The sequence below is a fragment of the Strigops habroptila genome, chromosome 6, assembly GCF_004027225.2.
Source record: "Strigops habroptila isolate Jane chromosome 6, bStrHab1.2.pri, whole genome shotgun sequence".
Classification (NCBI taxonomy): Eukaryota; Metazoa; Chordata; class Aves; order Psittaciformes; family Psittacidae; genus Strigops; species Strigops habroptila.
The window spans coordinates 64615759-64640064 of record NC_044282.2 but is presented as its reverse complement, the minus strand read 5'-3'; the positions used below and the strand labels follow the sequence as shown (position 1 = coordinate 64640064).

The 24306-nt window shown below is 41.1% G+C and overlaps 1 protein-coding gene across 3 annotated transcripts; it reads right to left on the bottom strand.

Moving 5' to 3' along the window:
- Positions 1-276: 276 nt before the first annotated feature.
- Positions 277-23321, bottom strand: B3GNT2 (UDP-GlcNAc:betaGal beta-1,3-N-acetylglucosaminyltransferase 2). 3 transcript variants are annotated; one of them, XM_030490787.1, is made up of 2 exons: positions 22874-23321; positions 277-2695 (listed from the first exon to the last, which is right to left on the bottom strand). In XM_030490787.1, exon 2 carries the CDS (start codon positions 2684-2686, stop codon positions 1493-1495), a length of 1194 nt encoding a protein of 397 aa, XP_030346647.1. In that variant the 5' UTR covers positions 2687-2695; positions 22874-23321; the 3' UTR covers positions 277-1492. The 3 variants fall into 3 exon arrangements, with proteins under 3 accessions (XP_030346647.1, XP_030346648.1, XP_030346649.1); XM_030490788.1 differs by having other exon boundaries at positions 23086-23321; XM_030490789.1 differs by lacking the exon at positions 22874-23321 and adding an exon at positions 22424-22514.
- Positions 23322-24306: the final 985 nt, after the last annotated feature.

The following is a 24306-nucleotide window of genomic DNA, read 5'->3' as shown; positions in this document are numbered from 1 at the left end:
GTACAAGCAGCTTTATTGTACAGGCAATTATTTCTGTACACACTATTTTTCCTAGGGCACTTCATGTTCCCTTGCTTTTGCCAGAGTTGTCCATCTATTACAGCATCTAACAAATCCATGCACAAGTGCAACAACATTTTCTTGATAGTCTGTTACACAAGCATTAGAGAAATCTGCCAAATAAGAACTTTTTGCTTCTGAAATGTGTTGTTACTGAAAGTAAGTGCACCTGCTCTGCAAGTCAATGTTATGTCTCAAATGAAGCATTACAAGAAATATTTAAATCACATTTTATTTTTCAAATTCAAAAATAACAATTAGCTTTATTTAACATGTTACACATCTCAGATTTAAAATATCATGCTCTATTTAAATATCCGAGTGACAACACTATACAAATAAAATGTTACACAAAATATATTTAAGAAAATGTTTTGGTCTTCAATCTGAACAATAAATAGACAGGCACTTCTACACATACAAAGGAAGCAACCACTATTTAGAATAACTCTTATAAGCAAATGTGGAAATACAGAAGTAGTTCTGAGTTTTGAGAACATGTTTAACTCTACATGAGACATCATGCAACTTCAAAGTTTGTTTCAAAATCCCAAACTCTTAGGATCGGCACAATTCTAGATTTGCTACCGCTTTACAGGAGATCCAAACCATGCTCTCATAAGCAATGTGCAATTTCAGTTATTTGCATCAAACCGAGCTACCTGATCACATTTAGTGCCAAAAAAGAAAGCAAGGACTGACCAGAGTAGCTTTTCACATAAATAACATGAGCAACAAGTCAGCTTTACCTCCTGTAAGCTTGGGGCAGACCTAACTGTACCTATTGCCCAGCCCCAAACAAAATTCTTCCTGTTCCTCATATATTCAGCTGTTTTATGGGGTGTTCCCAACAGTATCATCTAATAAAAGGGTAAATCCTTCAGACACAGGCACGCTTTTGCACAAAATATCATAAGTAAAGGAGAAAACACTGTTCCAGGGTGCAAAAAGACTGAAACCCATAAATCAAAAAAATCCAAGTTAGTCTCGTAAGAGTGTTTCATACTTAAAACTACATTCTTCCAATTTGTGAATTTTCAATTTACAGTGGTTTCAACGCACCCACGCACAGACACTACTCAAGGAAAAATTCTCTTCCACCATCACAATTCATGAAAGATGCATTGTAGTAGGCAATCCCTGTTTCCAATACAGCTAACCAGTCACTGATAGCTCGTTACATCCTTGAAGTCCTATTCAAAATTAATTTAAGACAAATATTGAAACATAATGACCACCAGGACAGTGGAAAAGCCAGGACCAAGTCTTCAAGCCATCAAGTCAAATTCTAGTATTATACTTATTTTCAGATGTACTGGAAAAAGTTTTCAGAAAAAATTAAACTATTAAAACAGAGCTTCACTGGTCCACCAAGAAAGTCAGATCCAAACTGGGAAAGTTATTTGTACTTAAGACACTTATGCACATTGCTTTAACAATTTAAGTGTGGATCTTGCAAGCGTGTCCAAATCTTAATCATTTCTTGAGGTTTTCTACTATGTACTAACATTAAGTTTGTGTAGGAACATATGTTATTTCTGTATTTCTCTTCAATATCAAATGTTTTGAAGCCTTTGTGTTTTTCCGGAGCAAGCCCAAGCTTCTGAAGGCACATTCCAGTATAAACATCATCAATAGGGTAAAGGAGTACCTGGTCAGATGCATTATTCAGTCTTAATGCCAGGTCACCAGAGTACAGAAACCCACCGCCTCCGGCATATGGAGGATACGAACCTTCATAAACACTTTCTGGGATGTAGTACTTCAATTTTTTTTCTCTGTGAGGTCCAGCATCTTTGATCACATCGCCTATAAATAAGTCTTTCGCTTTGTCCTTTGTTAAGCTCTTCAAGTAATCCAGGATCTGATTGGTATTCACAAAAACATCATCATCACCCTTAAAAATAAACTGGACATCTGCACAACTGCTGCTGACCCACTTGAGAAACAGCACCTCTTTCAGAGTTAAATTGAAGAAAGTGTCTCTGTAGTTCCAGAGGAGAATGTCTTGGTGGGTTTCACTCTCAAATCTTATCATGTCTGAAAGATCAGGGAAATTATCCTCTGGTGGGGTCTGCCCAAGTAAGAAGACCCTTCTGACTGTCACATCCCCCGATTTGATTTCCTTGCCCCAGGATTCCCTAATTGCTTGCCTTCTATCAAAATGGGGTGTAAGCGACTTAATAGCCAGCAGCAGAAAAGGTTTGTGTTTGCATTTGTTTGGCTGATCCATTAATAACGAATAATTTCTACATCTCAAATATAGCAGAAAGTCTTTGAATCTGTCTGGCAAGTTTGCAAAGTCACTAACCTCTGAAGCTACCCATGGGTCAGGGTCACAGGAATTGAGAACACTCGCATTAGAAACTAAGTTCTCTTCCACGGTCATATTGGAAAGCAAGGTCAGAATAGGGTTGTAGAGCAGCTCAAGCTTCTGTTGCTGTCTGTTCCAATACGCTTTGTGAGGAGTATATTTTCTCCAGAACTTGCTGCGTGGTATAATAACACGTCCTTTTGCATTCTTCTCTTGGCTGCCACTTTTTGAGACTTCCACAATCACATAAATAAAAATGTTTACCATCATCAGAATTCCCAGCAGCTTTAATCTTCTGCGTCCAACACTCATTTCTCATATCTGGGAAGAGGAACAAAAACATGACAGATTTTTAGCTTTCCTATTGAGTTCTTCATCTCAAAAACACAAACTACTTTTACACAAAGAATGTGCAACTTCGTAGCCTAAAACCAGAGGTTACCTACCACCCCCCCCCAAAGGCAGAAACTAACCTACCTCTGAGATATGCATACCTACAGCTAGTAGTTGCGAACAAAAAGCTGGTAAAAATGTAAAGTTCCCATTTGTTACTTAGGAATTTTACATAACATTTTGCTGTGTCTGAGTAAGCCAGCAGTTTTTGTTCCTCATTTAAGTCTCCTTTAAACACTGGTCTGTATAGCAACTAGAATCTGAGCCCTCGGCTTGGCAAAGTCAGAGAAACATTTTTTTCCTGTTAGTAAGGTGAGCTTAAGGGTATAGAATAAATTGCTATACGATAAGGTCAGTTATTTTTAAACTAAGTTTCAAGCTTTTATACTTGCATTCTTGTACCTTCCAACTACATAACAGGCAGAGCTGAATTTTAAAGCACACAATTAGTTTCTGTCCATTTCACTTGGCTGTTCCTCGGGAGAGAGGCTGACAAAACAGGCCTGCTGCATTGCTGGTATTCAGATCTCCACAGACAGAAGAGAACATGAATTCTAACAGGTTTTTTTTTCCTCTCTCCAACTGGAAAAGAAAATTAATGGCCCCAGAAAGTGCAATGAGGAAGGAAATAGAAACTGAGAAGAAATAAAAAAGGGAGAGGTTTACTATTCATTTAAGATCAGGAATTTTAAGTGTACCTCTCCCTGTTTCAGCAAAGGTTATTCGGTGATCCATCTCCATTTCTTACTGAGAGAGAAAATGGATCAATCCCTCTTTCTTCCACAGCTGTCAGAATGAAAGGTACACAGTACAAGGAGCAACATGAAAACAGTGTGTTCCTCTGAACCCTTATCAAACTGCTTACTAGCCACAGGGTAATTCAATGTACAAGCCCCAAAAAATTGAACAAGCCCTTCTAAATTAGGGAGTCAGACGAGAAAATAATTCATAATTAATAAGAAAGTAAGATTACACTGAAGTCAGATACAAACTCATTGCTGATGCTTTCATTAGCCAGGAGTACATTGGAAGACCAGAAAAAACTCGTGAAAAAGATTCGCAATCACTGTTAAAAGCCCAGCTGCCAACACTGCCTCAGAGCTCCTGAAGTCACAGAGCAACAGTAGTCAGGAAGGTATGCTTGAGAAGTATACCTTGTACTTGCTCTTCATTTTATTTCCAGTCATCACCAGACACGTGAGCTACACTGACCCTTGGTCTCTTCTGGATTGACCAATCTTGCTTTCTTTTACTCCTCAGCAAGTAACAAAAAAGAAAGCTGCCAGTAAATAATCAGTAATCTTTTTTCCCCTCATTTGACTCCTGGATTGTCATTAAATCCAAAGGAGGGGGAGTATTTTGTACTTTAAATAAAAAACCACTCTTAAGAACACTGGACTACTCGGCGAAAAATCCCTGCTCTTCCTTCATTTGACATCCTGTACTGTCTGCATATTTATCTTTGCATACACTCAGGCCAGATCTATGTTATTTAACATCCAGTTCTCAAGCAGCTATGAAGGTTGCTGTTCTAACTTTAAAGCGGTTTCCTTCTATACATCGAAAACAAAAACGTATGTGTGGTCAGTGCTACCGTTTAAGTTAAACAACTGAACTGTCAGAAAGCAGTGGCTTGGCCACAGAGTTCACAGAAACTGTATCTTCCTTTTTCAAACTGCCACAGCAGCTTCCACTAAAACCAGATCATTATATACTGGTTTTCTTCCCTTCTCTTTCAGTACAAGGGGAGAAGCAGCTGTCCCGTGTTTTGTACTATTCCACGCAGTTCAGCATACACATCAGTACTTATCTACCCCATCCTCTATAGCACTTCTTACTAGAACAAATGACCTAAGATCCCAGAACTCAAGAGAGAACGGGGTAAGAAGCTCCCCCCCCCAGTAATAGTTAGCAAACACAGGATTGTCAAGAGCGTCATCTTCCAGGATATCACAGCTTATCTGTCACATCCCCCAGCTACTAAGCTATGAGTATTCAACAACTCTAAGTCATCTGGATGCTTGACCGGAGACTGTTTTGAAGACAATGAGACACCATTGGCAAAGACTTTATTTCAATCACTTAACAAAACCCTTCAAATCACTAAGTCTTCTGGGTAAGCATTCCAATTCTGTAACAAGACCTTCCTTAATCTTCCTGGTTTTCACATGTAGCCTTGCAATCCCCTGCAGCAAATGAGGCGGGGATCCCACAGAGATCTCTATTTACTGCTCGACTTGGTAGAGCCTGGCAAGATGACAGTGGTTCCATCACATGAAGCACAGTAAATGCTATCAGACCCACATGTAAGTACTTCCAGTATAATTTTCAATCTCCTTTTTAAAAAGCTATCAAATATTGGTGATAAAATTAGTATTTCTGTGAAAACCTATGTAACAAGTGACATTCAGTCGCAATATAAATAAGAGTTTTACAAGACATGAACATGCCCCCACATGCAGTTTTGCATGAAAGCATTATTCTTTTTGGTAATCAAAAGCTATCCACGTGTTTTTTTTATCAATCACAATGGAGGGTGTGCTGCATTTCTAATGTTGCTAGTGGGGTAGTCGGCTTTTTTGTTTGGGGGTATTTGGTTGTTGGGTTCCCCCCCCCAAGTAAACACACCATAAGGTCTCAAGGCAAATCTTATTTCTTCATCTGCTTTGCTGACACTGTAATGACTGACCAAAGCTCCAGCAGGATGGAGATTCTGTGCACTGGGCAGCTTGCTAAGGAGCTGCATCGTGAAGTACAAGACAGCACTCATTTTCTACTTACAGCTTAATGACAGCAACCTGGACACATCACAAGAACTTTCTCCTATTCCAGTAATAGCTTCTATCAGCATTAATATTACTAATATAATATTAGTTATAATAATATTATTATAATATTACTTATAATAATATAATATTACTAATTAATAATAAAAATCCCCAGCTGCCTCCTTTGACTGCTGAGAATGGAAGATCTGTGAGGAAAGCCAAAACCAAACTAAAAGTGATCGGGTTCATAGTTAAGCCTATCCAATCCATTTTTATACTAAATGTTGCTGAAGAACTGAAGCAAGTAGTACAAAGCAATGCACCATTTGAAAAAATTGCTGCTGCTTTAGGTGTTAAAAAAGAAGAGGCTAGAACACTTAGCTAGCTACCATAAAAAGCAGAACACGAGGGTAAACACTATGTATCACTAAAGCAAATGATAGTACACACAGATCCTGAGGAACAGAAAATCCTGCAGAAATTTATTCCAACTTCAGTGGGGAAGGTGATTAGTTACCTACACTCAAAGGTGATCTGACACACAGTTTCTCAGTGCCCATTTTCAACCTCTCAGCCACACTGATACGAAGACCATTCTAGCAATCAGTTCAAGTTTGTACAAATCATCACATTTCTGCTTATGCAACTTCCAGCTGTGTGGAGTTCTGCGTCAGTATCACTGCATACATAAAGTCAATTTGTTTAAAGCCTTTAGAAAACACCCATGTGGCTAGGGGAAAAAAGTTAACATTAACTATACTCTGCATAAAACAAGATTCTGCTACAGAAACTCTATTTGGGAAGTTTGATTCTGCAGAAATTGGGCGCGGGGGGGAGAAAGAAGGAGGGAGGAGTTGCCCTCTTCAGCTCCACTCCACTCTTTTACACTTCACTCAGTAAAAACTAAGGTATTGATAGAAGGGATCAGATTTATGGAGCCACAAAAGCAGCACTGAGATCAAAAGATGGATGGGAAATGCAAGCTAGTGGAACCTGGGAAGAAAAACAGCTTCACTGTGAGACCAGGTAGCAATCAATAAAGCAAGATGAACCACAACAGAAGAAACCTGGTATTACAAAGAAGCCATGAGCTACAAAAAAATATTCCAAATGCCCAAGAAGCTTTTAAGTCCAAATAACATTAATGCAAATAGCGAGAAACTGTTCACAAGTTCTTTTTAAACAGTATTATTTTATGCTTTATCTCAAGAGTGAATGTATTGCAAAAGCCTGCAAGGAACCTTTTTAGAAGTCTAAAATAGTTGGTCTGAAATGAGAACAGAATCATTCTCTTGAGCTGGAAGGGATCCATGAGGACCGAGTCCAGCTCTTGACTCCACACAGGGCAACCTGAAAGTTAAAATCATATATATCCAAGAGCATTGTCCAAATGCTTCTTGAACATCAAGCATGCACACTCTATCCAGTGCCAGGAATTTATTATGCATGAGAGAGTCTTTTCTGAAAGCAAGAATTTACACAAAGAGGGGCCATGATGCCCCCTGACCAGGGTTACATCGGGAGGAGGCCAAACTCAAGGTCAAAACCAAGAACAAATACATCCAAGTGTACCAGCCCCTAATAAAAGACACACGAGATACATCAGTTTGAACTTCACACACACTGGAATTGGGATCCTGCAGATTTCGATTAGCCCTGTTGTAGCACTTGATTTTCCATAATGACTTCACAAACTTAGAATGTGAAACGTGATAACAGTTTTAACTTTAACTGATGCTACTAACACATTACTATGCACAAAAACAAGCCTAAACACCTACTGAGGTTTAGCTGTAGGAGACAAAAAGGCAAGAGGAAAAGGCAGAAGTTGCAAAGAACTAGTTAAAAAGCAAAGTCCATTTAGAAGTTCAGAAAAAGCAATCCTCCCTAGGATAGAGGCCACAAAACACAGTGGGTTCAGAGGGTGCACTAACTAGTCCTCTACAACAAGATATCAAACAAAACACACCTAGATTTGCAGTCACTGAGTGCAGCCTATAATCAATCCAAAAAGGAATTCTGAAGACTTGGAACTTGCTTTAACATTCAGATCTTGGCAGATGCTGGATACCACCCTGAACAATGCAGTTTTTCTTTCCTACAGTTTTTAAGCAAGGGTTTGAATTGAAGATGTTACCATAGATGACAAAACCTTCAAGGTAGCAGGTGCTCTTTTGGCAATACCATCAAAACAAAGGAAGGCACCGATGAGCACGAATGCAAGCAGCAAATTAATACTTTTTTGACAGTCAATCCTACCAATTTTAGCAATGAAGCAAAAAGCCCTCTTTCCTGAGAAGTCACACCAAATTTGTATCTAACTTATTTCATTCTGCTTATATTCAATGGAACACCCACTGAGTGTTTAAAATACCAGAGGATTAACTGCTTGCTTACACATTAACTGAGACATCGTAAGACAACTTCAGGAATGCCACTTTCCAAAATAAGAACTTTCTTTTACTCCAAATTTCTATTTAGCAACCTCAGTGTCAAAGAACCATGTATTCATACACCAAATATTGATCATATCTGTTGACTTTTATTGATGTTTAAGTTCCTAACCAGTGGAGCCTCTTACTAAGATACCCAATTGTACATTGAAGCATCTTCTGCAGCACTCTACACAGTTTCATTCTGTACAGTACCCATCCCAAGCTCCCCCTTGCAGTGCAATCAGAGTATACCTATAGCATGAAATTGAAGAACAAGCCTTCAGAAGGCAGCTACAAAAGAGAAAGCAACTGTAACCTCATGTGTCTTTATACTGAGAAAAGTCACCTTCCTTGCTCTTAAGTGCTGAAGCCCATGATAAATGATGCAATCTAATTGCTGGTGACTATTTAAAACTTAACACCTAAAAGGATATTACTCGTTACTGCAGGCAGGCTCCATCATTTCCCTTTTCAAAGGGGTAAATTTTGTTACCACCACCACTGAGCACAATGTAATGCAGCACTACTCCACAAGGATACTCAAAAGCAGTTTCAGGTCAGCAAGTGGGTTCACACACCACAACCCCGAACAGCGAGCGCAAGGGTGTTAGCTTGCTTTCGAAAGGCAGTGTAGCCTGTGGTAGTACAGTGACCTGTGCTGCGTTCCACTGCGCAGCACCAGCATGCCCCACAAGCTCCTCCAGCAAGATGAACAAAACACAGTATTCCTGTTTGTTACACAAAAAAGGAAAGTTTCAAGGAGCAACAGGCAAGTAACAAAACAGCCATTTTCAAAGTTATAGCTCTATTTAAAAATAAGTTTAAATGGTGTTTCTAGATGTACCAACCATCAATTTCTTCTCTCCAAGACAAGTCCTTTGCTATTAAGACATTCTGTCTTTATGCTTTTATTTATGAATATTTAGTAACCTCAAATCTCAACATGAAAGCTCAATAGCAGTAGAAGCAAGCTGTGACAGTAAGCAGTCTCAATAGCATATAATAGAGATTTGCAGCTAAGCAAGTCATCCAAAGCAAAACTCCCTTAAACCAGCTTGAATATTTAGCATTGACAATTAACAATTCCCCTAGCAAAGTAATATTAGATAACACAATGTGGGCTACCTCAGGTGGCACTCCTTCCCACACTGCGTATACCTGCGTAAGCATTCCTGCACCCACAAAGTGCTCCACAGCAGATGCAGCCACAGCAGCAGAGTTGTACTTCAAGACACTAAACCAAACCTAGGCACACTCATGCAACCCCAGAATTAAAGAACAATGTTTAATTAGACTACCTGCCTCAACCCTCACCTCTTGCAGCAGTTCCAGGCTGTGGATCTACAAGCATCTGAACCGATCTAATCGCCTGACCCCTCCTTTTGATGGAGACTTTCTCCTCCTCCCTTTCTGACTCCAAGAACTCAGGCCCAATCCCTCCCTCGCGCTGGCTCTGGTGCTCTGCCAGGCCTCTCCATAAATCAGTTCACATCACTAACCCAGCAGAAAACTAACAATGACCAGAGATGCACAACAGATAAGCACCACAGCAGCTACAGTGAAAGCACACAACAGAGTAGGGGAGTAGACAGATGTCCCCTCTTCAGCAGGGATGACAACACATCAGGAATTGAGCCTTGGTTCTGAATTCATAATCCCATTCACCCTCTAATAAGAGGCTATCTAGCATCATCAGCAATGACATTATACTTATACTCAGCCATTAACACCAGACTTTGAACAGATTGCATAGATGGCAAGGCAAAACATGTAACTTCTCCACCTTCTTCAAGTCTGACAGAAGCCATGACCTTGAACTGCAAATACCTGTATCTTCTACTGAGGATAGGAGTTATGCTGTATTTTCTAAGTGGGCTGAACAACCTGTCTGCATTATTTGACCGCCAAACCCAAGTATTAAAACTCCACTTACTCACTGGAGCTGACAAAAGATAAGATAATCCTTATTTCTTGCAGGTATGACACCTACCACTCTACTGGTCCAGGACTAAACTATCAGGAATTTGGCAAAACAAAGCTGTAATTCACATATCCATCAGATCCTGCCACCTTTCTTTCTGCAGAGACTAACTATAACTGAGGCTATGGCAGACTTTGGTCTCACCATGTAACTTCATTTCGAAGCCTGATAGCCCTTATAGCAGTTGTACATAGAGCACAACTTCTGGTAGTGCCAGAATGCAATAGCAACACCATGGTTCTGAAGATATTATTATTAAACACATCACAAGCCATACACAGTCACTCTAACCTCATGCGAGACGCACCAGTTCTCCCAACATCTCAGTTCTACTCAGGGGTCAAAAGACTGAGCAACAACACAGCTTCTGAAAACGAAGATGTTAAGAGCCTCAGGCTGTTATAAAAAGTCTGTGCTATTTCCAGCTTTAAAGAACTTGAACACTCCTTCTTCTAGCTACACACAATCATATCGCTTTTCCCCCCTCAGGACTTTACATGAGTTCAGTTTTACACAATAATAATTAAGATCATAATAAGAACTGGCAAATATCAAACAGATCCCAGTATTCTGCTTGTGCAGAAGCACATCACAGTGGTTACGAATGAATAATAGTCCCTCTTTTCTGTGTTCTTCAAGCACCAGAGTCTGAAACAATGTTCCACTTGAAGGAAAGTAACAGAGATAACACACTACACAAAGCATCAAAAAGTGCAATGACATTCAGAGCAGCTAATATTTAACATTAATTAATTGCATATACCTGCTTTATCTGTCAGCATATTATTTAGTCTTGGGAGAAATTCTACTCTTCCACTATTTTAATACTCAAAGACACTAGTGCAATTTGGACACGGAATTTCAAGATCCAAGTAAATAGCAAGATTGGGGAATGATGTGCTCCTATTTTCTTAAAACACGGCCTGATGCATAAAGTACTACTGAGTTTGAATAAAAGGCAATCTCGCCTCACACTGTTTCCCACTAGTCATCTTCAGCACATTTTACTCAAAAAAACCCACCAAAAAACCCAGAAGGAAACCAACCAAACAGAAACTACACCCAAAAGCCCCAATGGCACAGTGTAGCATTTCTCTAGTAATATTCACCTGGTTTTCTGCAGTAAGGTATTAAGATGGCCAGGAACTGCATTTGGAGCATGTTTTATTACTACTATTGTACCTAATCTCACTTTGTCCAATCCCTCTTTGAATGCATTTCAACTTTTATGAATTCCGCTGGTGATTAATTTTCCACACAGCAAGAACTTGGAATGACTTGCTTTTCTATTACCACACAAGAGGGGAACTCGTGGAAAATACAACATTAAAAAAATTGTAGTTATTTTCTCTATGTACATTTGCTATACCAGGTACAAAATGAACCTTTGTCCTCTGTTCCTCCTTTGCCATGACAAAAGTCCTAGCCATTTTATTTCTGGAACTATTTTGCACTTCTGACTAATCTTGTCTTCCCCACACAAGCACACTTCTCTTAGGTCATTTTTTGACATGGCAACAACAACAAAAAAGCATTTAGTACTTAAAGCTCACAAATAAGGGTTTGTGGAGACTTTTTTAGAGGTATGTATCAATTGGGGCTGGGTATAAGGTGCAAGGTACATACTATACTCAGTCTTGCTAAGTTTTAAATAGAGATTACTTCCAAAACCACCACAAAATTTGAGAAAGACCTCTTTCCCACACACATCTCTGTGTATTCCCATTAGCTCAGAAAGCTGTCTCATTTAAAACACCTACACATGTAACTGGTTGTCCAAGACCCTCACAGCAGGCAGATGATGCTGAGCTTTTTTGCCATTCAGTTTTTCAGGGAAGTCATCACTGTCTTGTGACCCATACAAAGTTGGATCTTCTCAAATCAGTTTCCAGCACCTACAAATTTTACCACTGAAATTATCACTAATGAACACTTGCTTTGGCTGTCTGGTAAAAAGATTAACTGGACCTGAAGCCTTAATATTCCAAATATTAAACTTAACTAATCTTGTTACTCCCAGACCATTCCCTACAATTTAAGGGAATGAAGCATACACTGCATGGAATCATAGATAATCAGTTTTGTGCTACACCTCTTAAAGTTCTTTTGCTTATGTTATCCATGCCATAACTCCATTCCCACATGGATTCTGCCCCTCTCTTCTGAGATGGACTGATGAAAACAATTAGTAAAATCCTCATAAACATTAAAATAAATCTGAAATTGCCAGAATGAAGGAGGATTGTTAAACAGTTGCCACTCTTCCAACTAAACAAGCATTTTTTTTGTGGTCATCTGCCCAATTCATCCTTTGCCTTAAAGGTACTGCTTCCTTGCCACTCATTTTCCACTCCACCTAACCTCATCCATGTAACTCAGTCACTTTACAAACTAGCTTTACAACAGCTATGATAATAAACTTGGGCCATAAGCTCTACCACTGGTTTATCTTATAGGTTACAACCTCAAGACTATCTCTTCAAGTCTGAAACTAGTATGGAAGGACTGAAGCCTCTTAAATGAAAGAAAGCCATCTCCAAGCATTGGAGCCATCCTAGGCAGAGGGACAAAGCTCTCCACTGTGCCTCCTTTCTTGATAGCCATTTGTAGCTCTTTTTCTACACAAGGGTTTTCAAATGTGCTCTTGTTCTTGCTTTGAAATAATGTCTCTCAGCTTCACTAGTAGAGAAGTTCTAGAGAAGTTCAGAGAGTTCTACATTGCCAGGGCAATCACAACAAATTATGCAGCAGCAGCAACACTGGAGCTACCTACAGACTTCAGGAAATAACTGCACCGTTCATTCTCAATTCATCTGGCACATCACATTTGCAGTCACAGGGATAAGAGCTTAGAACCAGCTTCTAAAAATATGCTGAATAAACATATGTCTGCACACAGATGGGTGCAAAACCCTGGTTTCCAACTGAGATGGTGTTAAAAAACAGGAAAGATATAAACTGTTGCAACTTCCCCACACAGAAAAATGTCTCACTCCATTTAATCCAGTATTCTATAGAAACTTTAATTTTTGTTTCTTTAGTGATTAATATACTTTAGACAAGCTGATCTGATGAACATGTACTATTCAATCCAATGGTAATCTACTGGCTTGAATACAAACCTTCAAGATCTTGTAATGCAGTACTGACAAGGCCCATTGTTCTAATCATCAAAACGAGGCCTGCAAACTTATTTTCAACAATCCAAACTTTTGCCATCAGACAAGGAAAAACTATGGTGAAAAATGAAAGAATGTATTTCTAAACATTGACTGCTTTTATCAAGCGCTAAAGCAATAGTCCATTTCTAAACAGCTCTCCCTTCTCATTCATTCTTGTAAGAGCTACCATTTTATGAAGACGACATTCCAAGCAGCCTATTTGGATTGTTTCCTAGGGTGGATTGACTGCATTAGTTAAGGAACAGCCTCAAACAGCACATAAGCTGGAAATTAACATCACTATTGCAATTACTACTTCAGAAATAAAAACATCTCATGATGTACACAACATACGAATCTTAGAAATGCAAGAAAACATAACTTCGTGCTTTACAGAATTTTAAGTGCAGCAGTACATAAAATATATGGCATTTTCTCTAAATACAATCTACACTTGTAACTCGCAGCCCAGTTTTCTGAACCACTGATTGTTTATTGAATAGAACTTACTATTTTAACTACGGAATAGGTAAGTACTTTTCTCCACACAGGCTGAGAGTGACTGTCATCTGGCACCAGCTAAATACATGTTCCAACATAGTTCTTCCACAGCATAAGCCAGATTTGACCAAGCTCCATCACTAGGTCTCACCAAGACTCCAAATTGCATGGATTAAGAGTCTGTCTTCACTAGCTAAGAACATCATCCTACAACCTTGTCAGTAGACAATCAGATTATCATTGAAGCCAGCTTTTCTAGGTGCAATGCAGACAGATCCTGCAGCTATCTGAAAAGATCTGTGAGCACTACAAACATTTAAATTTCTCTGACTACTACTACCTCAAGTCAGCAGGTTTATTCTCTACAGAGTCTTGCTTCTCAAAGCAATCAGATAACGTACAACGTTTAACGGCATTGCTCAAAGTAGTTATGTTAGGATGAAACTCAAGAAGTTAACTTGTCAGAAACTGCTACAAAAAGGTGGGGAAATTCCTGCTACATTAAAGTTTGCAAAAGCATAATGAGAATCCAAAATTCTCCACCTATAATAGCCTACTTGACTGCTGTCCTGAGACTACCGACATCAGCTTCTGACTGTGGTATTAAGACTGAATAGTCCTTTGTTTACTGCTGAATGGTGCGTTCTGAATATCGGAATCCCAAAATCTTCAAAGTTATATTACTATGTTTCTTGTCACCATTCTGAGGACAGGAAAACACCAAAAACATTAATTTTAATTCCAGGTACCTCCCTCCCTCTCTCCTCCACTGTGAAAGAGAAGTTACCAGAGCGTCACCTTACACTATTTAAAATAACATTTATGAAACACAAGTTTTGTTGACTTTGTATTGCTGCTCAAACACTGCAGCAACACCCACAAAGATTGTATCAGACTATCATTACAAAGTAATTCAAGAAAACAAGTTATTTTTAACTTCATTAAAACCAGTTTAGGTGATGTTCTTGCCCGACAGATGAAGAGATACCACCAGACCTCCACTATCTCAAACTGAACACTTCTAACCCTGAATCAAACTGATAAAGTCACAAGACCTTCACCAGAAGAGTGATCTATTTTTTCATTCATTTTTAATTAGTCAGCTACCAGTAAATCACTCAGATCATCACAACCCTTGTCTATATGTTATTATAAATGTCCGTCTCAAAAGGTCTGGGTTTAATTAAGAAGACATTTAAATATTGTGTACCTATTGAATTCAAAGCGAGTTAGGGCTAAATATTTTTATGTACCTGTTCAAATTAAATCCTTGGATTTTCTTAAAGAATGTTCAGTTCATATCTGAATTGTTTCACATATTTCTCTAGAAGATCAAGGCATAAACAAGAAAAGCCCTCTGGTCATTAGAGAAGAGTTTTCTATAAACTCAATCCCAGGTTTAATGTATATTTTAATTTTTCTACTGGCATAAACTATTCAAGTTTGGTCATGATTTTCTACAGGGATTAAAAAGCAACAGAGCTCCACACGAACACCTCACTTACATAAGGCAATTTAAACTATGGCAGTGTCTCTACATTAGCGCATTATGCCAATATTACCATTCTATACTGGCATACCTGCAGCCACACTAAACATCTATGAAGGTGTTCCTAAGTGCATGTGAAAAAAAAAACAAAACCCAAAAACCAAAACCCAGGCAAACCTTGGGGGTTTTTGTTTAAGAGTAAAAAAGATCTGGGTTGCTTGTTGTGGGTTTGTTTTGGATTTTTTTTTACTATTTGAGATTTCACACAGACAACTGAAGGTAAGATCTCAACTTGTCATAAAAACTAATATGAAAGTTTAATACTTCAGTATTTGAGGGCCCGCAGTAGTGAAAATGACCTGTTTTCCCAATCCAGTATACAAAAATAGTAAATCACATGTCGTTCTAAGGTCAGTTCAAGCTTCAGAATTATGACATTGTGCAATTCATTAGGAATAACCCACAGCTGCCAACTTCTGATTTATGAACTTCAGATTTTTAAGTACCTTTAGAAGGCTTCAGCTTGAACAAATAATAAAGAATCAAGAGAAGAGCTTTAACTGAGTGGCAGCAGTTTCTTTTGGAAGAAAATTAATTTCATTCACCACATTGATTCCAAGTCAGTTGGTGCAGCTTCATGGCAGTTTAAAACAGTTTCAGTCAGGGCTGACACATTCCTGTAATTTACGCCTTCCCCTGTAAACTGCAAATTCCCATCCCACTTTTGCACTGATATGACTGTGATGAGTCAGTTCAGGGAGCTAAAAAGGACGATACAGAACCTAATAAAGCAGCAATTAGTTTTCAGCCTGTTCACATCACCAGATTTGCTTTCTGCTGTGCTGCACAAACACCAGTAACAGTGCAGGAGGTAAGACTCACACAGCCCAGACCACAGCAGACCCCACTTTCCCCAGCTTAAGCTTTCATGTACCAGCACACCACCACTGCAGCCTGACACTACTGATGTTGTTCCCATCTTCATCCACAGAGATCCCGACAGGCAGGGACAGACAAGCCTGGTCCACCAGAAGCAGCTAATCTGGCTGGCAAGCTCAACCACAGCAAGACACACCCTGGGGTTTGAATTTCTCTAACATTTCTTGTAATCAAGTCAGTGGGTTAGCAGTGAACCAGCATGACCCACCCACTTCCGCTACTCCTACTGTGGTCTGCTCTTTGTTAAGGGGTTCATTTAAATTTGAGTGTTATAATTGCTAGAAAGCGGATAATGAACTGCCCTCCTGCCAGATACTTAGTACTTTGATTGATGCTAGCTCTGGTAATAGAAAATGAGTAACACATTGCAAACCTGATTGATGCTTTCGATGGACATTTATATAATTAAAGTCTGATGGACAGACAAGAGGTCTTACTTTGGAAATAAAAAAGGTTATTTAGTGTTCCTATTCAAGATGCAGATAACCATAATTTCCACAAACAAGACAATTCATCTCCTCCTGGCATCTTTTCCAGCTTTATCTTCAAAACAGTAATTAATACTGCCTTAATCATATTCCAACCACCTTCATGTTTGCATAGAGATCATTCATTATTCAGTCAACTAACAAAGCAATCCTGTAAGCACCATGCTTCAGGGTCACCAAAATTTTACTGCTACTTCGTCTTCTTGCCCATGTTAAACTGTCAGACATAAGCCATACTACTAAAAACCGTGTTTCAAAAGCAAGGTCGGTATAACTTGGTATGTCTGATGAAGTCACTGCCCCTGATTACCACTGGGTTAAACATAAACGGACAGTGGTTTTCAAATTGACTTCCACAAGTTGCTACCTTGGCAGCCAGTGGCTGGGTGATGGGATACAGAGCTGAGACAGTCATCTTCCCAGCCATCTCAAACCATGTTTCCCTGCAAGTGCTATGTCATTAATCCATCAAAAGTAAATTCAAACCAAATTCATACTATGAATATTCAGGTCAGAATTCTGGGATCTGCCTCTGAATTTACAGTACTGAACTAAATAAATGTTAAAGAATGCAGAACCTACATTTTAAAACGCAAATACATGAAAAGCCTTAACTGGTTTTGGTTTCAAGTGTAATTAACATGTACAGGGGAAAAAAGGTTTTTAATCTTTCTGAAGAATTCATTTAAAGTTCAGAAAATCACTGGAGCTGTACGTAGGGAAGTTCATTTTCCTCCTTCAAACTTGTAAGATGTAAGATACAGACCTCATTCCAGCCTGTCAAGAAAACGGATGCAATTTCTCCAGCAGTTTTAGTCAGCTGAAGATTCACGTAAGTACCAGGAGGATTTTGTAAGAGATCTTTAAGCAGGTTAGGCAGCTAACTCCTGGTTTTGTTAATGGCAGATAAGCATGTAACCCAATTAGACACATCTAAATCCAAGCAGGAACTACTTCTGTACATATTACATTCACACCAATGCAAAGTATCCACTACATTTGAGAGCAGTCTGACTAATCAACTTTAAGCTGTTTTGCGTCTCTCAATTGTTTTTATTCAAAAGCAAATCAACAAGTTTGCAATAACATTCTCCATCTCAAAGACAGCCTCCCATTACTGTTTTCTAACATTCAAATATTAGATTAGAAAATATCGTTGCTCAAGTAAGGTGAAACAGCATTAAATTCAGGGTACAACCTGACATTCAGCCATACCACTCCTTAAACCATATTAAAGTAACCCCCACCCTTCCCCAGTTCATGAATTCCCATATTTGCATAGCTCATTGTATTACATTATGTATAACCCCAAAGATGAACAAACAGAAAAGATCTTCTCAACCCACTTGGTTGCTCGGTTCAGCTCACACCACAGCTGCACAAACAGACTGGGGGGCACTGTTGTGCTACACCACAGGACAGCCTGGGGGCACAGAGGCAGACAGGAGCACTGCTTTAGCACCTATACCTCAAAACTGCACCAGCGTACATGCAGATGCTGTCAGCAGGAAACCCAGTGCAGGCTGAATGGCCCCTGTCTGCGGCAGGAAGCTGAGCACCCCACACGTGTACACACACCTTGGTGGGACACATCAGCTTCCAATACCACACTGCTACTGTAAAAGGCATACAAATCTGCATATCCTCTGGTGGTTCATAAACCATCAAGAATTAATCTTTTATAGAAATGTAATAAAACTAATCATCCACAATAAAAAATCCAAGATTTCTTACTTATTTGAGTTAGGTAGTTGATTTACAAATGAAGTGATTTAGTCAATTCACTCTCAGAGTAAGTCTTTCGTGAGTTTAAAATAAAGCAGCTGTTAAATTTCAGAAGTTATTTACAAAGATGATCAAAACTAACTCCAAATTAAATACTTTTCAACTCTTGCTATTGTATTTCTCTCAAACAACAAGGCTTTCTTAACCAACTGCTGATGGAAATTGTTTCATCAATTCTCCCTTTAAAGATTTCAGCACCACACCCCTCACACTGGGATTCTTCTCCTTATTTAAATGTTAATTGCTTCTCATGAGACATCAACTCAATAATTCTTTTGCACAGTTCATCACAAGACATTTTAATGATCCAGTCTTCTCACTGGGTTTTACATGATCTGGAGTTTCGGGGAGGTTTACTTACTAGTCTTTAAAGTCCTAGAAGGCCCAATGAAATCAGTGAAAAGAATGCAAGAGAAGTACAGGACCAAGCCCAAGACACCTGTCAGTTCTTCCTATGTAAAAAGCAAAATGTGCCTGAATAGAACATTCAGATTTACCCCACAACTTTCAAATGTTTATTCATTTTATACTAAAATGATGGGAAGGGTATTTCATTATATCATCATCTTTTCTTGTTTATTTTTTGCCGGGTTTTAAGCTCACAAGGATTGTGCAATGCAACTATGAAGCAGTAGCAGACTGATAAAAACATCTAAATATGTATCCGTGAGGTCTGAACATGGCATAACAGGGAGGTTACATTAGTAATTTTTATTAACTGCACTCACAGGCACAAATCCTTCTCCAGACCATGTGAAGCACTTACGTGAACATAGCCTACAACACCCTAGCAATGTCAAATACTAACCCCATGATTTCTCATTCATGCACACAGCTGTAACAACTGCACTTTCTTCCTCAACTAGTTGGTAACACTTTGGTTAAAAATGTTATTTTACAACCACTGGAGATTAAAATTGGGTATACCTGAAAATAGATTTGTAAAGTTTAAATACAAAATGCAAATGGATGCCTACTTGCTTCAAAATTACTTATACACTTCTATTGTATAGTAATAGAAAATAAAATATACTAGGCAAAAAATCCCAAACTGTTAACCTATGAAAAGGACAAAGATTGTTTAAAGCTTTTGAAAGGTGGCAAATCCTAATGGCCTTCCAGAAACATTAACATGAAAACTACACGTTAAAAAGGCTCATTATTTTAATGAATTACATCTTCCCTCCCCCCCCCCCCCCCCGCTATATTCTGTGCTTCCTATAAAAACACACCCATCTAAATGAAACACATTATTAAGACCTTGTTGCCACAGTAAGTATACTTTTGCCGATAGCTTCCTTCTGGCCTATCCTTGGCAAGTTTTTGAATTATATAGTTTAAGAAGCTTAACTGTGCCACAAACCCATGAGAAATCTACCCAGCTCTACTATTTAGAGCCACATACTTCAACCGAAAAAGAAGTTAATGAGATTTTTACAGCAGGAAACATAACCGAATGCAGTAAAAGAGAGATCTGAAACATCAACCCTTGATGCATTTCTGACAGCTGTTCAGTCACTTTCCATCAAAACCCACAAGTCTGACAGCACACAGAAGCAGCCCATCAAGAAACTAACTTTGTGAAGTTTCACAAACTGTCTGAAGCAAAGATCTTACAAGATAATTTGACATATATTTGTCAAAAACTGAGTAATTTGCTGAAAAAGAACAAGTTACCATAGAAATTGGCTGAGGATTTTAGTTGATACAGCTCAATCTTTTTCCTCTCCTTTAGTAATTTGGAGAAATACAGCTATACAGATTTCAGTCAAGTGCATGTACCAGTGACAAGCCATCCCTGCTTCTTGACTGTTGTGATAATGACAATATTGGCTGTGGTAGGAGACATATGACTATGTTTTATGTTTCAACAGTATCAGCACTGACATAGACTGTCTTTTATCACCACCGTTTGTTCTCCTTCAAGCAGTTTCATGAAGCCAACAGGAAAAAAATCACTATCAGAGCTAGTCCCACTATAAAAACAGCTGCACCAGGTGGCAGTAAAATGACAATTACTAATGGTCTTGGCATTGACAAGTCACCATGGAGGAGGACTCCTCTGAAAGACTGTTCTCCAAGGCGCCCGATGCGTAGGCAAGAAGATGAACACTCAAATCCTGCATTATTTTTTTCTTCCATATACATAATGTGTAACTTATTCATGCAGACAACCACAAATATTTTTTCAGCATAGAATACAAAGCAATTCTATGCACTTCTCATTTTTCATCAAAGCCTTTCGGAGCAAGCACTACTTTTATACTGATCTCAGCAGCACCTTTATTACCCAGAAGTATTTAAAAAATTTAGGAGGAGCTTAAAGGCAATAAAATTTTTGACCACCAATGACATTGTGTTCATTGGGAACAATCTCTAAGGAGATTGGTAAGCTGTATCTCTTATGAGACAGGGCATCATCGGACAGTTAGCTAGCACTCCCAGTCATCTAATATGTGACCTTCAAAACAAGTCCCTTTGGCAGTGTTACCTTGCTGCTGTACCTTGTTTTCCTCATCTATTTATAGCACAATGGGAAAAGAAGCAAGCAAAAATTCAAGCAAAACCAGTTTGCAGGTGACAAAATGACAAATTCTCATTTTTGATCACTTCATGCAGTGTCCGTAGCTTCCTCATAGCTGTAAAACAGTACTGACACGGTCTCAGGTAGAAAGTTGCACATTCAAAGCAAGCAGCAAAATCAGTGTTTCCTTTAAGCCAAAGGATTTAAATTCTAACCACCAGCATTATATTTTTAAGTACAAGACAAACATTCCATATCTTAATTCATCTTCACCGCAACCTTGTTTTTTTAAAGAGTCTATTCTCTTTTCAAGTCACTTACTCGAAAAATCAGAAATTAGAAACACAGAAATCAAAACAAACCATCAGAAATTACATCTGCTGAACGAGAAAAGCTGATTCTCCGTTCTGTTTCCTCCACGCATTTGGTAACAATTCGGAGCTAATTCAATTCCTCCCGGAGGTTTCAACAGGCATCAGGCTGGGTCACGAAGGTGACAAGCAGTTGCCAGCAGCCAGTTCATCATCCGAGCAAAGCACCGGCTGTAGCTGTACCACTCACCGGAGTGTCATCTCTCCCCTCACCCCACCCGTGCACACACCCTCCGTGACAGCACGAAAATCTGCCTGACGCAAAAGCGGAACCGCAACAAGAACACGAAACTGTTTTAAGCAACTTCAGGAGATAACTAAATTCGAGGCTGTCTCTCTTTAAGACAGAGGAGGAATAATTAACCAGAAATTTCCTCACAAGAGAACGCTATAATCATGTTTCCTCAACAACTTTCAGATTATATATTTAGCATGTAATTTTATGCATACATCCTTCCACCTCTTCTGTGCCCAAACCCACTTAGCGTCCAAAATAAAAAGGAAGGGGAGAGTGAAAAACCATCCAACCGAACCAAGTAAGCTCCTATTCCGCACAGTTAAAACTAAACACTAGGGTTTAATAATCAACTCCAACAGCACTGAGCATTTTGGGAAGTCGGCCTAAAGGGTTACTCGAGTAACTTTCACCATAAATTTTTGCAGGATGACTAATGAATTGCGAGCTGCAGTTTGGCCACAATCACAGAGAGTAACCTGAAGTCCCCTCCTGACGGGGTACGGCATGTCTCAGGAAGTTCAAAGGACTAAAAAGCATCATCTCGTGATATATTCAGGCTAATTCTAGCAAAAAATACCATTTCCCCCCCTTTCAGGTTCGCCGAAGTCCGTAGATAAGAGCCACCAACTCAGCACTGCAGCGTGACAGCAACATCCTAACGCTTAGCACACATTAATCATTAACCGACTGGGTTAAAGCAGGCTAATTAGGTGACCCCAGGAGCTGTGCGAGGCTTCCAGCTCCTCCACACCACCCCCGAAGAACACCCGACGGGCGCTACCGTGCCCGCGTCCTCCCCTGTCCCTCCCCTCCAGCCAAAGCGAGGATTGCAGCAGCTCCCAGCACTGCAGCAACCCCACATCCCAGGTTTTCTGTGGGAAAAAAAAAAAAAAGCTCACGGTTGCAGCACCAGCTCCTCCTCCCCACGTTAAAACAAACATATAAAAACAAATAAAAGAACCGACGACGAACATACGGTCGTTCAACGCGGCTGAGCCGGCTTAAGTTTCACCCATGCCCACAGCCTGCGCCTCTGCTTTGCTCTCATCGAGTTTGTTGCAACATGTGCCGGCTGCCGATGCTCCTGTGCGCCAGGGCAGAGATTCCGCGTCCGCGCGGTTTAACCCCACCCTTCCCACCGCCTGTCACCTCCCCCATCGGGAGAGGAAAAATACATTAGAAAAAGACCGCAAATCCCAAATAAATATATACGTCTCCGGCCGTTCACCCCCCCTCCCCGTCAGCTTGTATCTGTCAGTACACAAATAAGCTACGAGGGAGAAAAACCTCATGATGTGGAAAACATAGAAAGGTAAAAATTAAGTAGAAAATTGCGGGGTTTTTCCCCCCCTCAAGCCCCGTCGCGGCGCCGACCCCCGCCGCCCCGAGGAGGCAGCGCTGCCGCCGAGCCTCCGCACGCACGTACCTTGCCAGGCTGCCGCGAGGCTCGGCCGGGGTTCTTCCTGCCGCCGCCTCCACGTCCACCATGCTTTAGTCCGGCCGCCGGCTGCCCCTCAACGCGGTGAGGGTATCCCCCTCCCCAGCCTGCCGCCCTACCGCGGCCCCAGCGCCCGGCGCGGCTCCATGCCGCGGCCGCCGCGCTCCGCCAGACCCCGCAGCGAGGCGAGAGCTCCGCACCTGAGAGTGATGCCGGGGCGGCAACCGCGTAGGGTTCGTCCCGTCGCAATCTCCTCGGGGCCGGCGGACGGAGCGGGGCTGGGAGCGAAGGGAAGGGGCGCGGGGAGGGCAAAGCCGCCGCGGGCTCGGGGGGTGCCGGGACAGCCGCCGCCGGAGGGGCCGGGGACCGCTCACTTGTTGCCCGCTGGCACGGCCGCGCGTTCTCCCCGCGCGAGCGAGCCGAGGCGCGCGCACCGCCCGCCTCCCAACCACGCGCTTTGCAAAGCGGGCGGGGCCATAGAGAGCGGCGCTCACGCCGAAGCCACGCCCCTGCCCGGCCGGCGGCGCAGCGGATTGGCGGAGCGGAGACGTGGGATGGGGAGGGGGGCGTGGCTTTGCTCCCCCTTCTGGCCCCAGTCGTCCCCGTGGTTGCCGCACTGTCGGGCCCCTGAGGAAGCGAGCGAGCGGGCGGAGGGGGTGGGTCTGATGTTGCCGCCTCGCCGGTCTGTTCCCTAGCAGGATACAATCTCTCCCCGCTTCCCCGGCATCGCACCTCTCCATCCTGACCCTCCGGACAGCCTCCGAGCCCAGGGCTGCCGCCTATCCCCGCATCCTGACCCCGCCGCCCTAGCGCCCGCCCGCAGCCCCTCCTCCCGTCCGCCATGTTTTCCCTCGACGCCTCAACCTTCCTGAGGCAAAACACCGGTGGAAGGGGAAATGTGTGTCCCCGGCACGTCCGCAAACACCCGCAGCTCGCTGCGAAACACACCAGCAGTGACTGACAGCACAGGAGGGAGGAGCCACCCAAGGCTTCCCCGGGTGGTATGTGGGCCACTTCCCCAGGGAGGGAGGAGCACTTGGCTCGGCAGAAAGGCAAACACCAACGCGTTTGTGTTTGCCAGCTTCGTTAGTGGGAGAGGGTGAGCTGGCACCTCCTCCCCTCCCTCCTGTAATAATAAAAGCATGTTTCTGAGGTAAATACCTTCTAGTTTTACAGGCTGGAGGCCTCTACAGTCACAGGGGCAGCTGGTCACTTACTTTGCCTTATGATAGTGTTAATTTCTTTGGGGTTTTTCCACACAGCATCGAGCCGTGCTGAAAAATGCCGTTCCACATCATCTTTTTATAAGGTTTCTCATGTTTAAGCAAAGTAATTGAAACTGGCTCAGCTTTACGTGGTGGTCCGCAAAGCTTTTGTTACTGAGTCCAGGAGGGAGAAGGAAAGGATTGGTTTAGGCTGTC

Bases quoted from the DNA above. Each gene is read 5' to 3' on its own strand.
- B3GNT2 (XM_030490787.1), bottom strand. From the start codon at position 2,686: ATGAGTGTTGGACGCAGAAGATTAAAGCTGCTGGGAATTCTGATGATG.